We start from the raw sequence: 22,772 nt of genomic DNA, 5'->3' as shown, positions 1-22,772 counted from the left end.
GCACATTTCATGTGTGTTAGGAGAGCACTAAATATAATTGAGTGGCACCAGCTATAAAGCCTGCAGAACCCAGGGCAAGCCAGCTCTCTGAGTCCGTACATCAGGTTAGTCAACAGGCAGAGGAACGGTGTCCCAGCCCAAGGTGAACAAGAGAACATATGCTTAGGGAGGCCTTTCTGTCTAGGCAAGCAGAGGATTCTGTGTAAGAATCTCATTTTATATAAAAAACAAACACCTGCTATTAAATCCTGTTGCTCCCTGGAGACTGTTCTCCAGGGGATCTTCCCAACCCAGGGATCGAACCCATGTCTTCTTGGTAGGTAGATTCTTTATGACTAAACCACCGGGGAAGCCTGGTTTATGTTTTTAGGACTCTCCAATAACAAATGTCTTCCTCCTTCAAATCTTGTACTTTGCAGCTTACTGTTCTCTTACTGCGTTTAGCCTCATCTCTCCTTTTTTAATAGTTCTGAATGTGCCTGGAATATTCTGTGGGGACTCGACCTTACTTTCCTTTGTAATTCCTGCAATTTGTGGCATCAAACCTGGTACACAGCACATACGCAATAAATACTTTTGAAATGAGTTTGTTGTGAAATTCCACTTTTATTTTCCCCCAGAAGAGTCTCTGGTTTATCACAGAGTGATAGAGCAGTGTTTAGCAGAAATTTGCATTATCACTTTTCTCTATGATGATTTTAGAAGGTTTTTATGGAACAACTATAATTCAAGAGATAACACAGGCCTAGCTATATTATTTCTGACAATTTTCATTTGAGATGCTTTTTAAAAAGTAATTTGTGTTCTAACTATTCTAAATCTAGAGATACAGCCACGGTATCATACAGGACTTAAGTAAGAGTTCCCTTGCCTTGGCGTTTAACACCAAATCCAGGTCAGATGTTTATCTGTTTGGGTTTGTTCCTCAGAAAGAAAATGTTGATAAATTTGACATGTAGCAGCAGAAAACTCTCCTTATTTAAAATGATAACCAATCACCCATAATATCTCAGATATTCTCAAACCCCATGAAGAAGCCTTCAATATCTGAAGAGTTATGGAAAGATAGCCTGGACAACTTCCTTTGCCTAGAACAGGGGTAAAAATGAATCCTTCATCTTTGCTTTCGCAGCCTCCCTGTGTCATTTTCTTTCCATTTCCCTTCTGTTTTTCTAAGTAGGTGGGGTGAGGAGTAAACTACCAGTAATCTAAAGCACAATATATACAGATAGGCAGATTTAAAACTCTAAACTTTTTGTTTCTGCTTTTCTGTTTCACCATTAGATCTCACCATTCTTTTTTTTTTTTTTTAAGGTTTTCCTTTTTTGATGTGGACCACTTTTAAAGTCTTTATTGAATTTGTGACAACATTGCTCCCGTTTCATGTTTTGTTTTTTTGGCCACGGGGCATGTGGGATCTTAGCTCCTGGACAAGGGATCAAACTCGCACCCCCTGCATTGGATGGTGAAGCCTTAACCACTGTACCATCAGGGAAGTCCCAGTGTTTATGATTCTTGTGTGGCAAAGTTCTCCATACTGTATATTTGAAGGGAATGGAAACTTCAGTATTGGTCCATCCGCATCATTGCATCATCCTGGAAATCTGAGTACCACCCACTGGGATGCATCCAGCTTATCGTAGGTGAGTTTGTTTGTTTGTTTGTTTGTTTTCTTTCTCATTTTATTTATGCTATAAAGGTTTTTCCTGCTTGGGCTCTTTTATTGCTTAATATGAGATCTTAGACCACTCGGGCTGATGGTGGTTTTCAATGAGATCTTAGTCCTGTGTCCTTACTGTGGCTCCTGAAAGGTCCATTGGCCTCCTTCTCACCCTTGTTGTTGTTCAGTCACTAAGTCACGTCCGACTCTTTGTGACCCTGTGCACTGCAGCCAGAGTTTCCTGGCCCTTCACTATCTCCTGGAGTTTGCTCAGATTCACGTCCATTGAGTCGGTCATGCCATCCAAACATCTCATCCTCTGCCACCCCTTCTCCTCTCCTCACCCTGAAGAACATTTAAGGAGATAATTCCTTAGACCTCATTAGACATCCTTGCCTTCTATGCTGTCTCAGCAGCTCCCTTGCTCTGTGAATATCTTCAAGCCCCTTAACTAAATAGTATAGTTTCCAAGTATTCACTTTCAGACAGACTGCTTAAATAATATTCAAGGAGCCCTTGAGAACATCTTAAGCAGTGAAATTGTATCACTGTATACTTTGGATTTACCCTGTCTAGTACCTGTGAGGGGCACAGTCACCAGTGAGATGTTGTCAGGGGTGGGGGTGTGTGTGCTGATATCATGATGCTAATCCTAGCAAACATCTTTATCCTCTCCATGATCACTTATGCTTTTATTGATAACTGCATTCAAGATATCTTTAAATCTACTTCTATTTTCTGATTATATCTAAGGGTTTTTCATGCACTAATGCCACAACTAGGATCCAGGCTACTATTTTTCTCACCTGGATTTCTACAGTAATTTCCTAAACACTTCCTCACCTTCAGTGCCAAGCTGACCTAAATCAGCTGCCAGGGTGTTGCCTTCTTGTGCAATTATCATCACAATTTCCCGTCATAAAACTCCTCATGCTCCCGCATTGCTCTCAGGGTACAACCCAAAGGTTGGCTCTTCCCATTCGAGACTTTTTGTTCATGTCATGGGCTCCCACGCCCGATACTGTCTTCACCTCATCACGACACTCATCGTGGTGTAGGGAGATGCCCACCTTCTTATTTTCACAACAGGTTGGAAGGTTCCCGAAGATAATAACTGCCCCTTCACCTTTGTGTTCTCAACCTCTAGACTAAGGATCACACAGCAGGGATTCAGTTACTACTTACCAAGTTAGTAAAGGACAACAGAGATCTAGGAGTCTGTCCTACTTAGTCCTTTCCTTTCTAGAAAATGCACGTAAACCTAATTAGATGAACTAGATTGATGAATACAGACATACTCAGGGAAACTCTAAGCATCACGTAATGAAAAGATACATTTTTATGATTATCCACACATTTATATTGGGGAGAGATTTTTCACAGGAAACTATGAATGATCTTTTTGAGAGCCTGCCTTATGTGAGAGCTTCTTACCTTCTGCCACATCTATGTTTTCCTGCCCAGGGCTCCCCAGAATTGCTGGAAATGTGCAGACCTCATGATCAGCTCTTTTCTGCCCTCAGCTGCCAGATACTCAAGCCACATCTCTGGTTTTAGAGTAAGATCAGGATGGAATGAATATGAATATAATTGAACCATCAATCTTATCAGAAACCTTGTACTTTTGCACTGAATTTGCTTTGGGAAATAAGAATTGTAGGGAAATACTTTCCAGAGCAACAGGAATTATGGCAAAGTACTCTTACTTCTTCTGATTCCTCCTTCTCCAAAAGAGAGTTTTATTGATTTATTCAAGGGTGAAAGTACATTGAAAGTATTTTTTTAAAGTAGGAAAGAAAGGGGGACACATTGATTTGTGTACATTATATGACAGTAAAGAAACAAAAACTTCAACTGAGAGGATTTTTAAAAGATTGTTATATATTAGAATATAAATATTAAAGCATAAATTTGGAAATAATGGAAGCATGACATTTCATAAATAAGCATCTGCAGTGATGACTTGCGTTTGTATTTCATAGAATCTTAAACGTTTGCTATCATCTTGGGATTTATCTAGTACACTGTCTTTTTATTTGTGTTTCTTAGGAAATGAGGTTCTCCAATTAACCAAAATTTATAGGAAAAGGAGAAAGGATCTAAAAAACATGTCCTTGGACTTGACCACAGTGTAAACCTGTGGAATATTTCCTTTATTTATTGTTCTAATGTTGGGCTTCCTCCTAAAAATAAAACACAGACACCTTCTAGGGACCTAGAAGACGCTACAACATTTGTCTCTTGCCCACCACTCCAGCATAACCCATCTTGACCCTCCCCCTTGCGTTGTGTTTTCCGTTTCTCAAATACACTTGCCTTTTTCCTTCTCCAGACCTTCTGCAGACCTTTGTCATTGTTTGTTCTGCCCAGGCCATTTTCCTTCAGAGTTTCTCAAGTCCAACTTATTCTCATCACCATGTCTCAGCTTAAGCGCCTCCTCCTTGGAGAAGGACCTTACCAGATGAATAGATGTCCCTCAGTTACTGTCTGAAGCACCCCGTGTTCCTACCCTTGCCTTCTACACTGCACTCGACTGGAGAGGAACCTAGATCTTCCTCGATGAGGAACAGAGCCGGAACTAGTATTCTGGGTAACTCACCCCTTCTAGAATCTAGGTCAAGGTTACAGTTTCTGTTAGGGGAAGCACACTGACTGAAACCACCCACCCTAACCAGGCACCATCATGACTATTTCCATAAATTATCTTACGACAGGAGATCCTAGTAAGGAACACAGAACTAAGAAGCCACCACCAACTGGAAGAGTTCAGGAAAGGTAAAAAGATGACGTCACACGTCCTTCCACCTCCCAGAATCCTTCTCGCTGGCATCCATCTTGGCTGAGCAATCCATGTGCCCCCAGGAAGGACCCTGAGTCAGAATGATCGGCCAGAGACCACCCAGAAACTAACCCCATCACCAAGAGACTGGAGACTGAGAGCACTTCTCCTGGCTTCCTTTACCTCCCGCTCTTCGCCCGGGGCCCCTTCCCAATAAAGTTTATTGCTTTGTCAGCATGCGTGTCTCCTCCGACAATTCATTTCCGTGTGTTAGACACTCTTGGGCCCTGGAAGTGGTCCCCTTTTCAGTGCCAGTTTAAGGGTATTTTTTAAAAAGAAAGGCAAGGAGTCTGGAAACATCTGGTTCAGGATGAAAGCCCAAACTGACGATCAGTATTTATGCAGAGGACCAGAAAATAAATAATCGAGGACAATTTTAGGAAAAGTATGACCAAAATAACACCAAAAAAACCCCCACTCCATTTCCTTCCCTTTTCATATGTGGTGGCCGTTGATTAAAATAAGCAAATAAATATATATGGTATAGTACCAAATTCCTGATCCCACATTATCCCTTATAGATGAAAGATCCAGGCAGTCAATGAGCTGGTTAAAAACTGGCAGGTGGGCTCAGATTTGTGTTAATACTGGATGGGATACAACCATTCACTTCTTGTATTCAAATACTTGCTGTGGGTTAAACATGTGCTGTGTCTTAAACATAGTGAATATTCCTCTTTGCTTTCCTGAAACGTTTGGTCCAGAGCAATTGTAAGTATAGGTCCCATCCCAGAAGCAAATTCATTTACACAAAGGAAGGCCACCAGAAAAATGTAAAGTTCTAGACTGTGAACATTAGCTGGAATAATTTAGGATTTCACAGAGAAAATGCTGTCAAAGTCCTTCAAGATGAAGCCAAGGTTTAATGTCTAGCTACCAGGAAAATGATGATGGTGGAGCTGAAAGAGAAATACATCTTGGGAAAGTCAAGGCGGTATCTATGCAAGGTATAAAGAGGTCTGTTCTAAAGGTACAGAGTTTGAGGGATGGCTGACAGTTGAATGGAAATGGACCGTGAAATGGTCCTCCAAGCATACCAGGAGCTGGAGAGGTTTGGGGCTGAAGACACAACTTTTAAAATGAAGCAATTGTAAGTAAATAGCATAGCGAGCCGCGGTATTTGGAAATGAATACGCTTTAAAAAGGTTTTCTGTTAGAATGATTAGCACAGAATTCAGTTTTAAAGACTAAGTAGAGGAGAGAGAGAGAAAAAAAGAAGCAAGCTAAGCGGACTGGAGGAGCTGGACTGGGGGGAGGGTAAGTGTGCCTGAGGGATACAGGAAGCAGAGGTGCTTACACCGACGAGCCAAGCGCACAAGCCGGGTATCTGGAGAATCACTGTTAGGCATGGATGGGAGACGCAGGGCCAGTTCCATTGACCGAATGAGAAAAATGAAAACGAACGCGCTTGGAAACGACCTATTCACCTTCCTCACCCCTACGACGGAGCAGCTAGGCATCAGACCAAATCAAGCACCAGAGCAGACGAACACGAAGCGTGCTCAACTCTGCCGGCAGCGGCGCGTCCTGAAAAGACTAGACCCCCTTGCCCACCTCGCGAGGGTCCTCTCTCCCACCCAGCGCGTAAATCACACACCTCGGAAGTTTTGCATTAGCCAGCCCAGCAGTGGAGGAAATTTTCTGCAAGTACAGAAAGTAGAACTAGGGCAGGCCGAGGAGATTGAAAGGGCAAAACTATCACGCAAGAAAACTGTAAGTTCTGATTAGTTTTATGACTTTGCCTTCATGCCTCAGGAGCTCCATTGATCACGGCTTCCGCGACAGGTTGGGGGTGGGGAGGGGAGGGCGCTGGAAAAAAAAAAAAAAAAATTCTCCAAACTCTCCTCCAGCGCGGCGTTTTCAGATGCAAATACCTCGCCGGGAGATGGATGGGCTGCTGCCCCTCCTATTTCCACCGCTCTCCTGGCTTTTCCTGCGAAGGACTCGGTCTGCGCGGAGCTGTCGGGAGGGCGGTGGAGGAGGGGCGCGTGGGGGTGCGCGCGCGGGGGTGCGCGCGCGGCGGCGGAGCGGCTGCTGTGCCAAGAGCCCTCACTCGGGCTCCGGGAGGTGCCGGAGTCTCGGCGGCTCCGGGTCCCGCCCCGCACAGCGCTGTCTGCCGGCGCCGGCCGCCCGCCCACCTGGCCCGGCCCAGCGCGCCCTCTCCGCCTCTTCTGCGCCCGCCCACTCGCCCCCTCGCCCTCTCTCCGGACGCGCGCCCGCTCGCTCTCTCGCTCCGGACCCAGCGTCTGAGCCGCCCCGGGGAGCCGGCTGAGCCGGCGGGACCGGGACGCTGGGGGCCCGCGCGGGGTCCCCGCAGCCCGCGTCCCGCGGAGAGGGCTGCGATCGGAGCGGGCGCCGGCCGCAGCGGGTGCCGAGCGGGCGCCGCGGGTGCGCCCCGTGCGCCCCACCGCGCGCCCTGGGTTTCCAGGAGCCCGCGGGCGCCCGGCTGCTGAGCGCGCGCCCTTTCGGATGCCAACGCCCAGGTGGCTGGCGCGGGACGCCGCGGAGAGGGCAGCGAGCCCCCAGGTGAGTGAGTGCGCCTGCGGGGGGCCCGGGGAAAGCGCCGCGGGGCATAAGTGCGCCCCCCGGTGCGCCCGGGGAAGCGGGACTCCGTGGCAGGCGGAAAGCGGGCGGGGAGATCCGCGTGGAGTTTCCCCCGCGTCCGCAAGTTACTGCTCGGTGGCCCTGAGCTGCGGCTCTGCCGGGCAGGGCGGGCGGGCGAAGGGAGCCGGGCCCGGCAAGCTGGTGCTGATGGACACCGGGGGCGACGCGAGTTGGCGAGTTGAGCGAGCAGATCCCGGCGTTGTCCGGGTGCCTGGGAGCACGCAGTCCGGTCCGCTCTCCTCCACCGGGAGCACGAGGGGCTGTTTTTGACCCGGGATAATATATGCGGGCCAAACTCCGCGCTGGCCCGGCGGCCGGCTTCTGCGGCGGTCTGAGACTGCGAGGGGGCGTGTGCCCGCGCGTCCATCTGACTGTCTGCGTGTACTCCGTTTACCTTTCTGGACGGTGGAGCTCCTCTAAGGGTGTTTGGCTTTTTTCTTTTAATTAGCATTCTGCTGGTGCCCTGCATCCGCAGGGCTGGCCTCTGCGAGGCATCCCGCCTCCGCTCCGCCCCGCGGTACCCTAGGTGCGCGTCGTTCTAAGGGCGCCCTGCTTCTCTGACTGTCTGGTGGACTTCGTGGGCGCACCAGGTCCACGGCTGGTTGTGGGTATTGAGCCTCCCGGGGTGGATGCACGAGAAAGGACCTATGGTCTTTATTGGTTTCACCTTTTAGATCGTTAACCTCAAGGATTTATTAGATATAGTGCAGGTGAGTGGAGATTGGTACTGAGTTACCCAGCAGTGGGCAGGTGGGAACCTGTGAAGAAACCAGCAAGGACTGGGTAGCTTTGGAGATCTGAGCACTGAAGCCCGAATATACTTAAAACGCTTTCTCAAGAAATATCTTCTCTTGATTGGAGCACTTATTAGCTGAAACATCTTTACGTAAAGACTCTCCCTTCATAATTCCTGTAACCCGGCAGGTATTCAGATTATTTTGCATTAAAAGTAGACAAGCAGAACTTTATGGGGAAAAATAGAAAAAAAAAAAAAAAAAGAAAAGTAAGTTATATGTTAATATATGGCTTGAGGTAAGTGACAATATGCATTAAAAAAATTCAGGTTAACAGCACAAAAATGTATATTTTAAGAGTTTGAGGGAAGCAGTAGCCTTTTGTTGTTGTTGTTTTTTAAAGGAAAGTTCACATTGATGCACTGTCCGGCAGCGATATCAGAAGTGTTTTAAGTGTGTCTTTATAAAGACAAGTTGGTAGTGAGGAGCTAAGGAAGAAAGTAATTGTATTGGAAGCTTTCAGTAACTCACCAGATTTACTTCTTTACAGAAGAAACTAGTTAGATTTTGTTTACACAAGCTGTTCTCTTGTTAGTACATAAAGGGCAATCCATTAACAATCCTTTTCTTCATTTTGGGGCTCTTTGGAACAGTATGGATTAAAATGCTAAAGAATTGAGACAGTCAAACTGGCAACTTTGTAGACATCTGGCTTGTTATGCTAGTGTTTCATATGGAGTGGAGTGGCAGAAGCAATTAGGTATCATCCAACCTTAATGGTCTTATCTGGTAAAACTAGCTGTGAAAGTCTGTCTGTGGAAAGAAAAATAAAGAAAACAATAATCAGTAGTGTATTTCATCACCCTGCTGAAGCCATTAAGGTTTGCAGCCTTAAGAAAAGGGCATTGTGCTCTTACAACCTGAGATATTATTGTGATTAAGGGCTGCAATCGGTGATTAGAATTGTGTTAACAATTGGCTGACAGGCTCACACCTCTTCTTAAGTAGACTTTTATTGATTTAATAGCACAGCGATTTTCCCTTTCTTATAGAAGGGTAATTGTAAAACATCTGTATTATTGTGGTTTACCCTTGAATTGACTCTAGTTTTTAGTGTCCAGTGAAGGAGAGAGGATTGGGTACATTCTGAGTGGGTCACTGTTCTGCCTCCCTAGGTCTAAAAATCCACCCACTGTCTCTCCTCCTTTTTAGTATTTTTGAGGGCAGAGCTGATAACAGCTTCTCAGAATGTATGAGGAAGTGACTACATCTTTGTAGTCAAGTTCAACACTTTGTCAGTCTTTTATAAATCTTTTGTAAAGTATCATCAGTTGTTCAGTGTTGTTAACATGTATGCTTCAGTGATTTCCATCCTTCTTTGATTTTATACGATTTTGCATTTACTGCCTTAGTAGCTCCTATCACATCACGATTCCCTCTCTCACACACAAAAAGGTTTTTTTACTGGCTTGGAGGGCTTCATAGCCTTTAGCTGAAATTGGGAGTCTCAGAAACTTCTAAAATAGCTATGGCACCATCGTTGATTGCAAAAGGACAGTGATGGGAGCTTTTCTCCTTTGCATGAAGGACTCAGTTGCTTCTAAATGGGGTGATGCAGGGGAGCTGAGGACAAGGAAGGCATGTGATCAGAGTCCTGTGTGTGACCATCTCCTCAGCCTCTGACAAGCAGAGCTGATCTAGCTGTAACTAGCAGTACTCGAGTGCCTCCTCTGGGAATTTGCTGGTTTTGCAGAAAGATACCCCTGCAAACATTCCCCCTGCCCCCCCTGGTTCTGCGAGACTCCTCACGGACAAAATTATCAGTGCAGATGAATATGCAGGCATGCATGTCCTTACGTTCATTTCAGATTTTCATTCTAGCAGAAATTTCTTTTTGACTGTTTTGCAGACTGCTTATTGAAACATGATGCCTTTTGTTGAAGTCATGTAAACCTCAGTGTAAATGCAAGGGTAAATTAAAAGTGAAAATTGATCCCACTGAGATATGTTGTAAAAGTACAAAGAAACAAACCCTGTAAGTATGATTTGATGATTTTGATACTATATAAAGAGCTCAGAAGGACTGTGCTTTGTCACTTTCTTTGTAATTTACATAGGCTGCTTCTCGTTAATTGTAAACAGTTGTTGTTTTCTCTTTTTCATTCCTTTCACCCATGGCAGAAGTTATTTGTGCTTCGTGGAAATTGACTCTGTAAGCCACTTAGAGAAGTTTTCATTCCATGTCTGATAACCAGAGGCAGACTACCGGCTGTGTGATTCATTTCCAGGGCCCCTGCCTGAATATTTAGGCCAGTTAACGGTAGGAGGTTGTGGTCTGTGGTTGTAATGTTATCTGGCCCAGGGAGCTAATGGGTTTGATCACAGTTTCTTTATGTGAGAAGTCACATATCACAGAGGGTCCCCAGCCTCACTAATTAAAATGTAAAGAATTATACCTTTTAAGTAGAAAAGAAGGCTGCTTTATCAGTATTAAAATTATTGAAGTTAATGCTAAACTTTAATGGTATAGAGATGAAACAAATGACAGTATATGTCTATCCTAAAAGCTGAAGATGAAATATTAGATCTAGAATGATTATAATGGGTAGTTAGGAACAGAGAAGCATCTTGAAATACAGTATTTATAGTAACAACCAAATAGCCATCCATCTACATTCTTATATCTGAAGAAATCAGACTATACCCAATTTCTAAAACAGCCAATGGACTATTATTCCAGTGTCAGTGCAGATAGTAACCACCATAGCATTACAGCGTTGTAGGAAGTTATTATGGATGCTGGAGTTGTTTCGGAGGGAAAAGGCAATTTTAAAATTGGGTACTGCTCACTCTGTTTTTGGTCATACATAAACACACAATCCTGAACAAGAGATCTATTGAGTATCCTACATTCTGCCTCTCTCCTGTCCATTCTGAATGGAATCCTGATGGTCCCCTACATTGAAAATTCAAGCTCATGGTTATAGTAAAAATTTGAGTAAATTCTAAAGGTAATAAATTAGAAAGATCTTAATGATCAGATTGAGAAATATTTGACAAATACTTTAAATGATCGTTGCATCTCAGTCATGCCCAATTCCATCTGTAACTAGCTGTGCGACCTTGGGCACTGCACAACCGTAGACTTCATTTTCATTAGTAAGGAAAGAAAAGACTGCCTTAGGTTCTTCTAATGTGTCTTCTATCAATACATCTGTGGTTCTACCTCTTGAGTGGGTTGGAGATTTATTTATTTTTCCCCAACGTGAATGCTCAAGAAAAGCAAGTGTTTACCTCCTTCAGCACTAAATGACCCTCATTCTCTCTCTCTCTCTCTTAGATGTCATCTCTGAAAGCTCTATTTGTGTGTGATAGTTGGAACTGACGCATGGCCATAGCTCTTGAAGTGCTCCTTGCCCTTGGATTACTTTCTGTTGTAACTCATAGCATCTGCTCACTGATGAAGGGGAGGTTAGAACAGATTGTTCCCTGCTTTTGCATTCCCCAAAATATATTCAGTGGATCTATCGTAAAAACAAGTGAACTTCACTGTGAACAGTATGATCCTTTTTACAAAGCAGCCCACTCTACCTTTGTGGCAATAGTGACGACCTGTGTGGAGACAGGTGGCTGCAGTCCTGGGGAAAGCAAGGGCCAACGAAGGTCTTTAATGGAGATGTGAAATCAGGAGGCAGTCTTTCCTTGTTGAGTTTAAATAATGCCATTTAATACCCAAGGAGTATCTAAAAGGGAGCAGGCTTCTTTTGCCAAACTACAGAGCTCATTCATGAAGGTTGTGCTTAAAGCAGTGGTGATATGGTCACAGTAGCCTCTGACCACTGCTGTGAAGTGGTGTCATTTCCACTTTTAAACATGGATGTTGTTTAGTCTTCATACACATTTATGAAAAACATGTTGCTTGTCAAAATGCATTGGGTTGGCCAAAAAGGTTGTTTAGGTTTTCCCATAAACTGAACAACATTTTTGATCAGCCCAGCAGTTCGACTTTAAAGCAATCCTGGAAATGACAGTTTCCTCCCAATAGGCCAGCAGCAAGATGTTTTTTTCTCTCTCCCATTTTGTTATTGTTACAACTGTGATTTCTTGTACTACTGTGTTTTATAAACCATCCAACAAAACGTCTCAGGGAATGTTCTAAAGGTGTTTGGCGGTTACCTGTTAGGGATTTCTGATTCTCGTGGATTATTTTCTATCAAGTTCACTGCTCCTGCTGCTGCTAAGTCACTTCAGTCGTGTCCGACTCTGCCCCACAGATGGCAGCCCACCAGGCTCCCCTGTCCCTGGGACTCTCCAGGCAAGAACACTGGAGTGGGTTGCCATTTCCTTCTCCAATGCATGGAAGTGAAAAGTGAAAGGGAAGTCACTCAGTCGTGTCCGACTCTTCGTGATCCCATGGACTGCAGCCTCCTCTGTCCGTGGGATTTTCCAGGCAAGAGTACTGGAGTGGCAGTCCTTAAATGTCATTCTTACTTTTGTTTTTATAGAAAGTGCAAATTACTGAATTTATTCTGAAACTGTCATGTTCCATGTAATTGTAAACTGGACCATGTTTTTTATTTTTTTTTTTTCCTTGTGGCTGAGCTGTGCTGCCTGCAGGATCTTAGTTCCCCGACCAGGGATTGAACCTGCACCCCTGCATAGGAAGTGTGGAGTCTTAACCAGAAAGTCCCAATTCCCTCCCAAACTGGACCCATTTTTAAAATAGAGGCAGGCTGTCTTCTAGTTTTTAGATTACCAGTAGGTAGTATACTACCTGTTAGTGTGTTATGAAATAAGTATATTTCACAACAGTTGCAGAAGATTTGTATCTGATGCAACTCCAGACTCACAGAGGTTGAGCATCTGTTCCTTGCCTGTGATTGAGAGAAACTGATCGTATAGAGTCTTAAACTGAGGTAAGACATTGGTTTATTCATATTGCACTGCAAAAAACACTTCCAGTTTAAGTGCCGGAAAACCTAAACTAGTAATATATCTCCTTTTAATATAATTGATAGTCATAGTTTATAGCTCCTTATTTCTAGAAGGCAGATAGTCCTGTGTGCTTTTTAAAAAGCAGTTCAGCAAATATAAATTAGTTGGTAATTAGGCATGTGCTTTAACTACTCTTATGGTTATATATTAATGTGAGTGGTTGAATAGGATTCATTTTATGCTACTTGTGTTTTTAGCATACCATCTTTAATTTAGATGGAACAGGCTCTGTAAGATTTGCCCTTTTGCTCATTGATGCATTAAAAATACATTTTTTGTTTTAAAGGTGTTTTTTTTTTAGTCATTGTTTTTAAGTCTGAACAAACATTTGATTAAGAGCATGATAGTCACTTGATCTGATTTTTGAAAGTAGTTTCGCAGAGGTATTAGTGGAGCAGAAAATCCAAGAAAATTTTATAATGATGAATTCGTTTGGGTAAAGTATTATTAAGTATTAAGGTTAAATGAATAATAAACTATCTACTTGGAAATAATTTTTGCCACTTAGTTGAACAAAAATAATTGGAACAAAAAGGTAGCATGCTAAAGTGATTTCAGGTCAACAAATGATGTTGATTTAGTAAATAGCACTTGACTGATTCTTACCTCTATCTCTTTTTTTTTCTTTTTTGCTCCAATCCTTTTAAGATTTCCATTGTGAGGCTTCATTTTGCATTCCTTTGACTAAAATCACAGTATTATTTGTGGCGATTTTCATGTATTTTTTGGTTTGTCCAAAAAAAAAAAAAAAGAGACCTAACATTACAAATTTTAAAAATGACAAATTTTAGCTTTAAAATATCAGAGCCAAAAAAAAAAGTTTTAAATGTTACCCAGAGTTTTTAGATTTTGGATTAATTACCAACCCAGTAGCCATCTCCCCTTTGGTTTTTGAAATGTCTGTGCTTGGCCTCTATTCGGTTCTTCTCTCCTCAGATATAACCTATTCCTGCTGTTTTTCTCCTCAGTGTTGTAACAGTGAACATCTGTAACTGTCCAGAAGTTGACGCAGATCTGTAAAAGTTACCTAACTGTATACCAATATATTATTTTTCTGCACTGTCTCTTTTTTTCTGAGTTGGTCGTAGTGACCCGGGCAGCGGTCCAGACTTCCAGGGGGCCATCCTTTTAAGTTTTCCCTCGGGACACAGGTTGGCACGTGACACCGCTTGGGTGCAGAGGTCTCCGCTTATTTCTTATGTAACATCCCCCTGGTCAACTCCTGCCTGTACAGGAAACTGAGATAGGGGAGGAGGCAGAAGGAAGGGAGAAGAGGGCACAGAAGTCTGCGGGAGGAGGTTGCAGAGTTCTGTTTTGGGACACAGATTTGTGAGGCCTTGTTTAACCCGTTGTGCAAAAAGTCAACAATTGAAATGTGTTGGGTGTTCAAGTTCATTTATGTGGAAAAGACGTTACTGTGGTTGGTGCCTTTAGACGTGTTGACATTTGTGTGAAGATGGGAAGCCTGTATGATGAGGTTATGGACAGGAAATCTCAAGGTCAAGTCTCGATGACTTCTGTTTGATGACCTCAGATAACTGAAGGTTTTTCCTAAGGGTTCAGGGCCCTTCCTGTCTTTCATAGTAACCCAACTCATGCAGGGAGGGTGAGCTGTGTTGAGCTGTTGTTCTGGCCTTTACCTCGAAAACCAGATCTGACCGGAAAGCAAGGCAAGGATTTGTGGGGGACAGGTGAAGAAAGGGGACCTCTGACCCTTGCCATTACCACTTCCTCCTACTGTTATCAAGTGTATGTTCCTGGCAGGGTTTGTAGCTCTCCAAAGTATTGATGTACATATCATGAAACACCCTACTCAGATCACAACTCTTCATGTGTGATTTTCCGATGTTTACCAGCACACTGTACAAAGGGTGTTCTAGAGGCATTTATTTGCTTCCTGAAAGAGAATTTCATCCTCTAGGAATGTACGCGATGCCCATTGAAGTATCTTTGTCCTCTCTTGTAGACCTTCAAGAAAAGTAAAGGAAATTTAGCTTAAGAGACTGGCAAATACTTCAAATCCTGCAAAGAAATGTAATGGAATTGTTCTCAAAGTGATTGTGACTTCTGAGCATGGTAGAGTAGTCAAGGATTTCCATGTTGACTTCTATGGTTAAGTTTTCATATTAAACATGAGAGTGATTATAATGGAAAGAAACATTCCATAAACATTTTCTGCATGTCAATTCCAGGGCCTACTTCTGTTCTGGGTGCTAGGATCCAGTGATAGGGTAAATCATCCCTGTTCATCAAGGTTTCTGTTAATACTAACTGCTCTTAAAACCCTTGATTTAAATAGGAAAGTACAGAATTCTCAGGTATCTTTCCTTTGCAGATATTATCATGTCAATGACTGTAAAATAACTCCTGGCGTTTTCTGTCACTCTGTTGTTTTATGGGTTCTAGCTTGTTCCATCACTCCACAGTCTTGTATGGAAAAGAGATAATCAAGAGGGAAAAAGAGTAATTTAAACATGTCTTGTTAAAATTCATGCTCAATTCTGTAAATACGTCAAATGCTTCCTTTATATTTCTGTGGCTTTCCTTAATCACTCTACCCTTTACCTTTAATTATTAACAATGTGTACTTTTTCATAACTGAGAAAAAGACAACAAAAGCAATTTTATATAATTAAGAGCTGTACAAACAGACTTTATAAAATGATATAGCTCAGCTCCCACATTTTGTACACGTGAAACATGTAGTCCCAAAGGGATCCAAGGTCATTAGAGGAAATGATGGCGGGTCCTGTGATCTATTTCCAGTCCAGATTACGTTTGTTTCTTATCAGTGAACATCCTGAGTGAACTCAAAGTTATCCAGTACCAATACCAGTCTTTGACTTATAAGAATGACAGAGAACGTGGCTTTAGGAAAGAAAACATTACATTTTTTTTGAAGAAAGTAATTTGTTGCCATTGTTTGTATGCATCTAGATGCTTCCTTTTATAATCTAGTAGTTATCTGGCACTGACTAGAACTATTAAGAATGTTTTCATTCAATTTACCTTCAAAACAGAAACAGACTCTCAGACTTTGAGAATGATCTCATGGTCGGGGGGAGCAGGGAGGTGGAAGGATGGGGGAAGGAAATGGCTAGGGAGTTTGGGATGGACATGTACACACTGCTCTACTTAATGTGGGGAACCAACAAGGACCGACTGTATAGCGCAGGGAACTCTGCTCAGTGTGATGATGCCGCCTGGATGGCGGGGGGGAGTTTAGGGGAGAATGGATACATGCATATGTGTGGCTGAGTCCCTTCACTGTTCACCTGAAATATCACAACATTGTTAATTGGCTCTACCCCAGTACAAAATAAAAGGTTAAGAAAAAATGTTTTCACCAAGTGTTGAGTTTTCTGAAACATTTTATAGATAAGATGAAAATGAAAACGTTGCGAACTAACTTTTATTTGAACGTAAGTAGTATCAAACTTTGGAGAAGGCAATGGCACCCTACTCCAGTACTCTTGCCTAGAAAATCCCATGGGTGGAGGAGCCTGGTAGGCTGCACTCCATGGGGTCGCACAGAGTCAGACACGACTGACGCGACTTAGCAGCAGCAGCAGTATCAAACTTAAAATGTATATATGTATATAATTTTTGATACTACTTATGTTACATATATGTGTGTGAGTGTATATATTTAGTGCTTTTAGTTTTTGCCAGGCACTATCCTTAGCTTTTTATGATCTGCTTATTTAATCCTATGACTTAGATGCAATTATTAACATTTTCATTTTATAAGTGGGAGGCTTGAAGATTCATCTCTGGAACTTATTTTCTTAGAATTTAAGTATCTTGTCCAAGATTGCGTAGCTGATACATGACAGACTCAGATCTGAGTCGCTCAGTTGTTTTCCACTCTCTGCAACCCCATGGACTGTAGCCCTCCAGGCTCCTCTGTCCATGGGATTCTCCAGGCAATACTGGAGTGGGTTGTCATTTCATTCTCTAGGGGATCTAACTGACCCCAGGGATTGAACCTGGGTCTTCTGAATTGTGGGCAGATTCTTTACCATCTGGGCCACGAGGGAATACCAATTTAATTATAAGAACTCCCCAAATCTAGTGTTCTGAAAAAATTCATTTGCTGTCTAGTTTTTTTAGAGGTTGGGTACAATTTCACACAGAAACAACGTTATCAAGTTCCCTTAATTAAGAGTAGCCTAAATTGACACAGAATTGAAACAGAAGAACTATACAAAAAAGATCTTATGACCTAGATAATCAGGATGGTGTGATCACTCACCTAAAGCCAGACATCCTGGAATGTGAAGTCAAGTGGGCCTTAGGAAGCATCACTACAAACAAAGCTAGTGGAGGTGATGTAATTCCAGTTGAGCTATTTTAAATCCTAAAGGATAATGCTGTGAAAGTGCTGCACTCCATATGTCAGCAAATTTGGAAAACTCAGCAGTGGCCATAGGACTGGAAAAGGTCAGTTTTCATTCCAATCACAAAGAAATCCAGTGCCAAAGAATGCTCAGTTGCACTCATCTCACAGGCTGCTGCTAAGTTGCTTCAGTCGTGTCCAACTCTGTGTGATCCCATAGATGGCAGCCCACCAGGCTCCCCTATCCCTGGGATTCTCCAGGCAAGAACACTGGAGTGTGTTGCCATTTCCTTCTCCAATGCATGAAAGTGAAAAGTGAAAGTGAAGTCGCTCAGTCGTGTCCAACTCTTCGTGACCCCATGGACTGCAGCCCACCAGGCTCCTCCATCCATGGGATATTCCGGGCAAGAGTACTGGAGTGAGGTGTCAGTGCCTCCTCCACATCTCACGCTAGGAATGCTCAAAATTCTCCAAGCCAGGCTTCAGCAATATGTGAACCTTGAACTTCCAGATGTTCAAGCTGAATTTTGAAAAGGCAGAGGAACCAGAGATCAAATTGCCAACATCATGGGTCATCGAAAAAGCAAGAGAGTTCCAGAAAAACATCTACTTCTGCTTCATTGATTATGCCAAAGCTTTGACTATGTGGATCACAACAAACTGTGGAAAATTCTTTGAGAGATGGGAATGCCAGACCTATCTCTTGAGAAATTTGTATGCAGGTCAAGAAGCAACAGTTAGAACTGGACATGAAACAACAGACTGGGAAGCCTGGTGTGCTGCACTACATGGGGTTGCAGCATTGGACAGGAATGAACAACTGAACTGAACTGAAATTGACGTCATTTGTCCATATCACATTTTAAAACATTTGGTCTTAGGGACCAAAGTATTTCTGCCCTAGTTTTTAGGCGCAGTTTCTGTCTTTCTTGAGGAAGGAGAGCAGTGAAACTTGAAATGTCCTTTGGCCAAAGGGTTCCCATGCTGGACTCAGTCTGGTCACCACAACCCTAGGTTCCCTCCTCCCCCATCACCAGGAACCTGGTTGTGAAGGAGGTCCCTGCTCTTCCTACTAAAGGCCACTCACCAGGAGTGCCTGGCCCCAATTCCCGGTCGGCATAAACAAATCCCTACACAAGCACACCATTTCCTTGTTCAAGTGTTTGCTACTTCTAAGTCGCTTCAGTCGTGTCTGACTCCGTGCGACCACATAGACGGAAGCTCACCAGGCTCCCCCATCCCTGGGATTCTCCAGACAAGAAAACTGGAGTGGGTTGCCATTTCCCTCTCCAAGGCATGAAAGTGAAAAGTGAAGGGAAAGTCACTCAGTCGTGTCCGACCCTTGGTGACCCCATGGACTACAGCCTACCAGGCTCCTCCATCCATGGGATTTTCCAGGCAAGAGTACTGGAGTGGGGTGCCATTGTCTTCTCCAGTTTAAGTGTTTACTTGTCTTCTTTTAACTGGAGGTAACTTGTCTCTCAGGTGGATTAGCTCAGACCAGTGTACAAAGAACTTCCAACCTAGCTGAGGGTCATTCATCCACCAGAATATCAGTAAATCGCCCCAAGTTCCTTCTTGCTTTGTAATTCTAAGTGTAGAACAACTCGCCTTTCTAGAGTGATTTTCAAATGAACCAAGTTCATTTTTGATCATCAGATGGGAGATCTGGATTCTGGGAGATGGTATTCAGTGCACAGACTGCAGTTAATATGCTCCAGTAATAGTTTATCCTTCCTGGGGGTTCTCAGAACATAGCAGTTAGGTGTATTTGGAGCTATTCTGGAATATCCTAAATTTCAAAACTTTATTGCAGTATCTTAATAGGAGTATGTTCATTTGACTAGAGCTTCAAGTCCATGCAACATGTTTTTTCAGTTGTGTGGACTATTTCAACACGTTTAATACAGTTCACCTTCCTTCTACTATATATGACATGTTCTGTAAGCAATTTGACTGTCAGAAATCATCTGATGATTAGCAGACATTTCTGTTACAGGAGAGAAGGGAGAAAGATGGAAAAGTTGGCACAGAGAGTATTTTCTGCTTTGATAATGAGATATCTTGTGGCTTCATGTTGTTAAGACTATTTTTCTCCTCTCAAAAATTGAAAGCAAATCTTATTTGCCTTAATTATCCTATTGTTGATTTATTTATAGTTGCCAAATGAATTCATAACCCAAAGTGCAGCAGTGATTTAAGTGAGCACTTGATCATAAATTCTCATTCCTCTGTGTTTTGGCAAGTTGGCATTGTAGACTGATTATATCTTGCATAATCAGAATTTGGTAATGAAATAACTAGACCTGAGGATAAAAGATTTTTGCTGCTGCTAAGACACCTCTTAGGTGTGTGGAACCGAGAATCAGTCTCACATATAGAGTCGAATTTGCTCACCCCTCTGATGATCAATATAATTCAATCCTGTCATTGTTGACAGAGAAAGGCCCTACTATGCACAAACAATGCTGCAAGGGTTCAGTAAATACTTGTAAAGCGGCAAATACCTTCAGTGCAGTAGAATAACCAAACACGCTCCACAGCATACATGACAATAAGTTTGAAGGGTAGAAATTGGAAACCACTGAGCTTTTCAGCTGATCACAATCAAATCAGAACATATCAAAACAGCTGGTGTTTGGTGGTTTAGAATCAATCAACCGGTTTTGAAGCATCTCATACTACTTTCTCTTTGCGGTTTCACAGGAGAGATTTAAACTAGCATATGTCCTTTCCATTTGGTTAAATCCCTGCTTTGAGCTGCTTGGCTTTCATATTCTAATACCAACAAATGAAACTGTGATAGAAAAGGACCAAAAAACAAAAAAACAAACAAACAAACAAACAAAAACCCCACAAAACCAACAAAACACCTAGCATTAAAATGATTTTTTTCTTAACCAATGGGTTGCTCCATTTGTATTAAATAAACCATATGCTCCCAATGAGAATGCCCTAGAAGAACGAGGAAAATTTTAAGGTTGTATTATGGAATCAGGATAATTCTGCATCAGCAGTATTTATGTTATTTGTGAATATGGCTACAGCTTTTGCAGTTTTCTATTTTAAGTTTATCCTTATATTTTAATGATAGTGCAGATAATGATATCTTGGACGATCCAACAGTGTGTTAGTACCAACAAAGATCTACTGTAGAGCCCAGGGCAGCCTGGGGTGGAGTGGAGTTTTGGGGGGAGAATGGATACATGTGTGTGTCTGGCTGAGTCCCTTCACTGGTCGCCTGAAACTACCACAACCCCATTAATTGGCCATACTCCAATGCAAAACGTTTTTGGTGTTAAACACAAAGTAAAAAAAAAAAAAAAAAGAGAGAATGAGTTAGTAAGTGCAAGTTAAAAGGTATTTCTGTGTTTCGCTTTCTGACACCAGCTCTTCTCTTTGTTCTGGTAGGTACCTATTACACCATTCTTGGGCGAAGGTTATTCAGCACTTGTGACCTCTCCCCTTCGAACTCTCTACAAATTATTGTCTCTGCACTCCCAGCTGACACCCTGCCGGAGGCAAGAGCTACTAAGCCAACTGGAACTGTGCCTTCTCTCTTGTCAAGGTTTTTTTCTTACACAGGAAAAAGAAAGAAAAAAAAAAGATGAAGTTGGGCAAAGTGGAGTTCTGCCATTTTCTTCAGCTGATCGCGCTTTTCCTGTGTTTCTCGGGGATGAGTCAAGCGGAGCTCTCAAGGTCCGGATCAAAGCCGTATTTCCAATCAGGGAGGTCGCGCACGAAGCGCAGCTGGGTGTGGAATCAGTTCTTCGTGCTGGAGGAGTACATGGGTTCAGACCCGCTCTATGTAGGAAAGGTAGGGTATTTGGCTTTTCCAAGTCGCAAACGATTCTTGTGAATGTCTGTGGTTGAATAGAGAACGGCTCCTTTTTCTTTGGAGATTAGAAACACAAAGCTGTCATGAGGTTTCTGGCATTGGTTAGCCACGCTGGCACAGTCATCCAGGTGTTACTCATCCCGTGAAGCCACAGTTCAGGGAGTGATGCTTTATTCCAAGATACAGGCGAGACTCGTACTCACGCCTCGTTTAGCATGATGGTGGCATGTTAGTAAAGCTGTCGTTTCCAAAGTGAGAGCAGGAATGCTTACTCAACAGCAGTCCCCAGCGTTTTTGGTGCTTGGAACCGGTTTCGTGGAAGACAGTTTTTCCTCCCGACAAGGATGAGGGACATGGTTTGGGGATGATTCAAGGGCATTACACTTATTGTCTGCTCTATTTCTCATCTAATCTGCCACTGATTTGACAGAATGTACCGGTCCATGGAGCAGAGGCTGGGGACCCCTGCGCTAATGAATGAAGACTGGTGGGTTCTATGAGCCAGTAGATTTTTGAGATTTTTTTCTGGGAGTTAACAAGGCTAATAATGCTTATACTAACTTGAGGCTTATGTATCCTGTTCTGATACTTGGCAGTTGAAAATGGCAAAAGTGTAATTATGGGGACTGTTGTTTCTAAATCAGGAGCGGTTCAAATCTGCATTTCTAAGTAGTGATTTTGTTTTAATGGACTATTAAAATTTCCTTTTTAAAATTAACATTTTGGTTAAAAATGAGCGTGAACAGAGGCCCAGGAGAAGTGATGTTAGATGAATGGTGGGCAGTTTGGGGTGTATTTATTTGGCGGCCAAGTGGTGCCCAAGGGGAGGTTCTTTACCACTGCCTCTTTCTATCTGCATGTTTGGGTAGCGGTTTCTGTTCAAGCACCTTCTGAACTGAAGGGTGCACTTCAGGGCATGTGGCTTTTCCCCATCCTGGTACCATGTTCCCAGTTCCTAGCTGGATGCAGGTTTGGCTGTGTTCACATCTGTGAAGATGTCCTGAGATTTTCAGCTTTGTGCTGAGCCCTGGTGAAGGGTTTCTATAAGTAGAGTGTGTTTGCAAGACATCTATACATCTGCATGTCTGCTCTTTGTCGGTTTTATGCATCTATTCCTGGTAAAGTGAAGCTCAGCACACTGATGAATTTATCCCTGAGTGTATTTTCAACTATGAATGATTGAAGGAGAATCTTCGGTATTCGTTTCAGGGGTCATTGTTTCATTTGAATAGACCTTGAGTAAGAGTGAAAAATATGTGTTTGTTGGTAGTTGTCTACCTAAGCCAAGATTATCTTTATTATGTATATCTTCTTACTTTTCTTTAAATGCCTCTACATTGTACAAATACTGATGCTGTGTTGTTACAAAGGAGTTCAGATATGTGAGAGATTTCTAGGGACATGGATTAGGAAACTGTCTAGCCTATCATAGCATGTTCCTGTCCTGACGAAAGATGGGCATGCACGTGTGCTAAGCTGCTTCAGTCGTGTCCGACTCTTTGCGACCCTAGGGACTGTAGCCTGCCAGGCTCCTCCGTCCATGGGATTCTTTAGGTGAGAATCCTGGAGCAGGTGGCTGTGTCCTCCTCCAGGGGATCATCCCGACCCAGAGATCAAACCCATGTCTCTTGTGTCTCCTGCATTGGTAGGTGGGTTCTTTATCACTAGTGCCACCTGGGACGCCCAAGAAAGGATGTACACAAGTTTGTGTGTGTGTGTGTGCACATATGTGTATTTTCAGAGCCCGTCTGGTTTTATCAGTA

General features: G+C 43.0%; 1 protein-coding gene and 1 long non-coding RNA gene across 6 annotated transcripts in view; both read left to right on the top strand.

The window, feature by feature from the left end:
• The window catches only part of LOC132658463 (uncharacterized), a 264,785-nt gene extending 260,121 nt beyond the window's left edge, over nt 1–4,664 (top strand). Inside the window, exons 3-4 of the long non-coding RNA XR_009598136.1 lie at nt 1,315–1,643; nt 4,375–4,664. This is a non-coding gene — a long non-coding RNA (uncharacterized LOC132658463). The remainder of the gene's footprint in view (nt 1–1,314; nt 1,644–4,374) is intronic.
• An 849-nt stretch (nt 4,665–5,513) lies between these two features.
• CDH7 (cadherin 7) overlaps nt 5,514–22,772 on the top strand; it is a 142,625-nt gene continuing 125,366 nt past the window's right edge. The window contains exons 1-4 of one of the 5 annotated variants that reach the window (XM_042239200.2): nt 6,695–7,025; nt 9,747–9,872; nt 14,799–14,908; nt 20,583–20,988. In XM_042239200.2, the coding sequence (XP_042095134.1) occupies nt 20,779–20,988 (210 nt within the window). In that variant the 5' untranslated portion in view covers nt 6,695–7,025; nt 9,747–9,872; nt 14,799–14,908; nt 20,583–20,778. Of the gene's footprint in view, nt 5,590–5,794; nt 6,213–6,694; nt 7,026–9,746; nt 9,873–14,798; nt 14,909–20,582; nt 20,989–22,772 lie in introns of those variants that run through there. The other 4 variants (XM_060405192.1, XM_060405191.1, XM_060405190.1 and 1 more) reach the window with 4 other exon arrangements.

The sequence above is a fragment of the Ovis aries genome, chromosome 23, assembly GCF_016772045.2.
Source record: "Ovis aries strain OAR_USU_Benz2616 breed Rambouillet chromosome 23, ARS-UI_Ramb_v3.0, whole genome shotgun sequence".
In the NCBI taxonomy this organism is placed as follows: domain Eukaryota; kingdom Metazoa; phylum Chordata; class Mammalia; order Artiodactyla; family Bovidae; genus Ovis; species Ovis aries.
The sequence above is the reverse complement of the archived record's forward strand: the minus strand, read 5'-3'. Positions and strand labels throughout refer to the sequence as shown.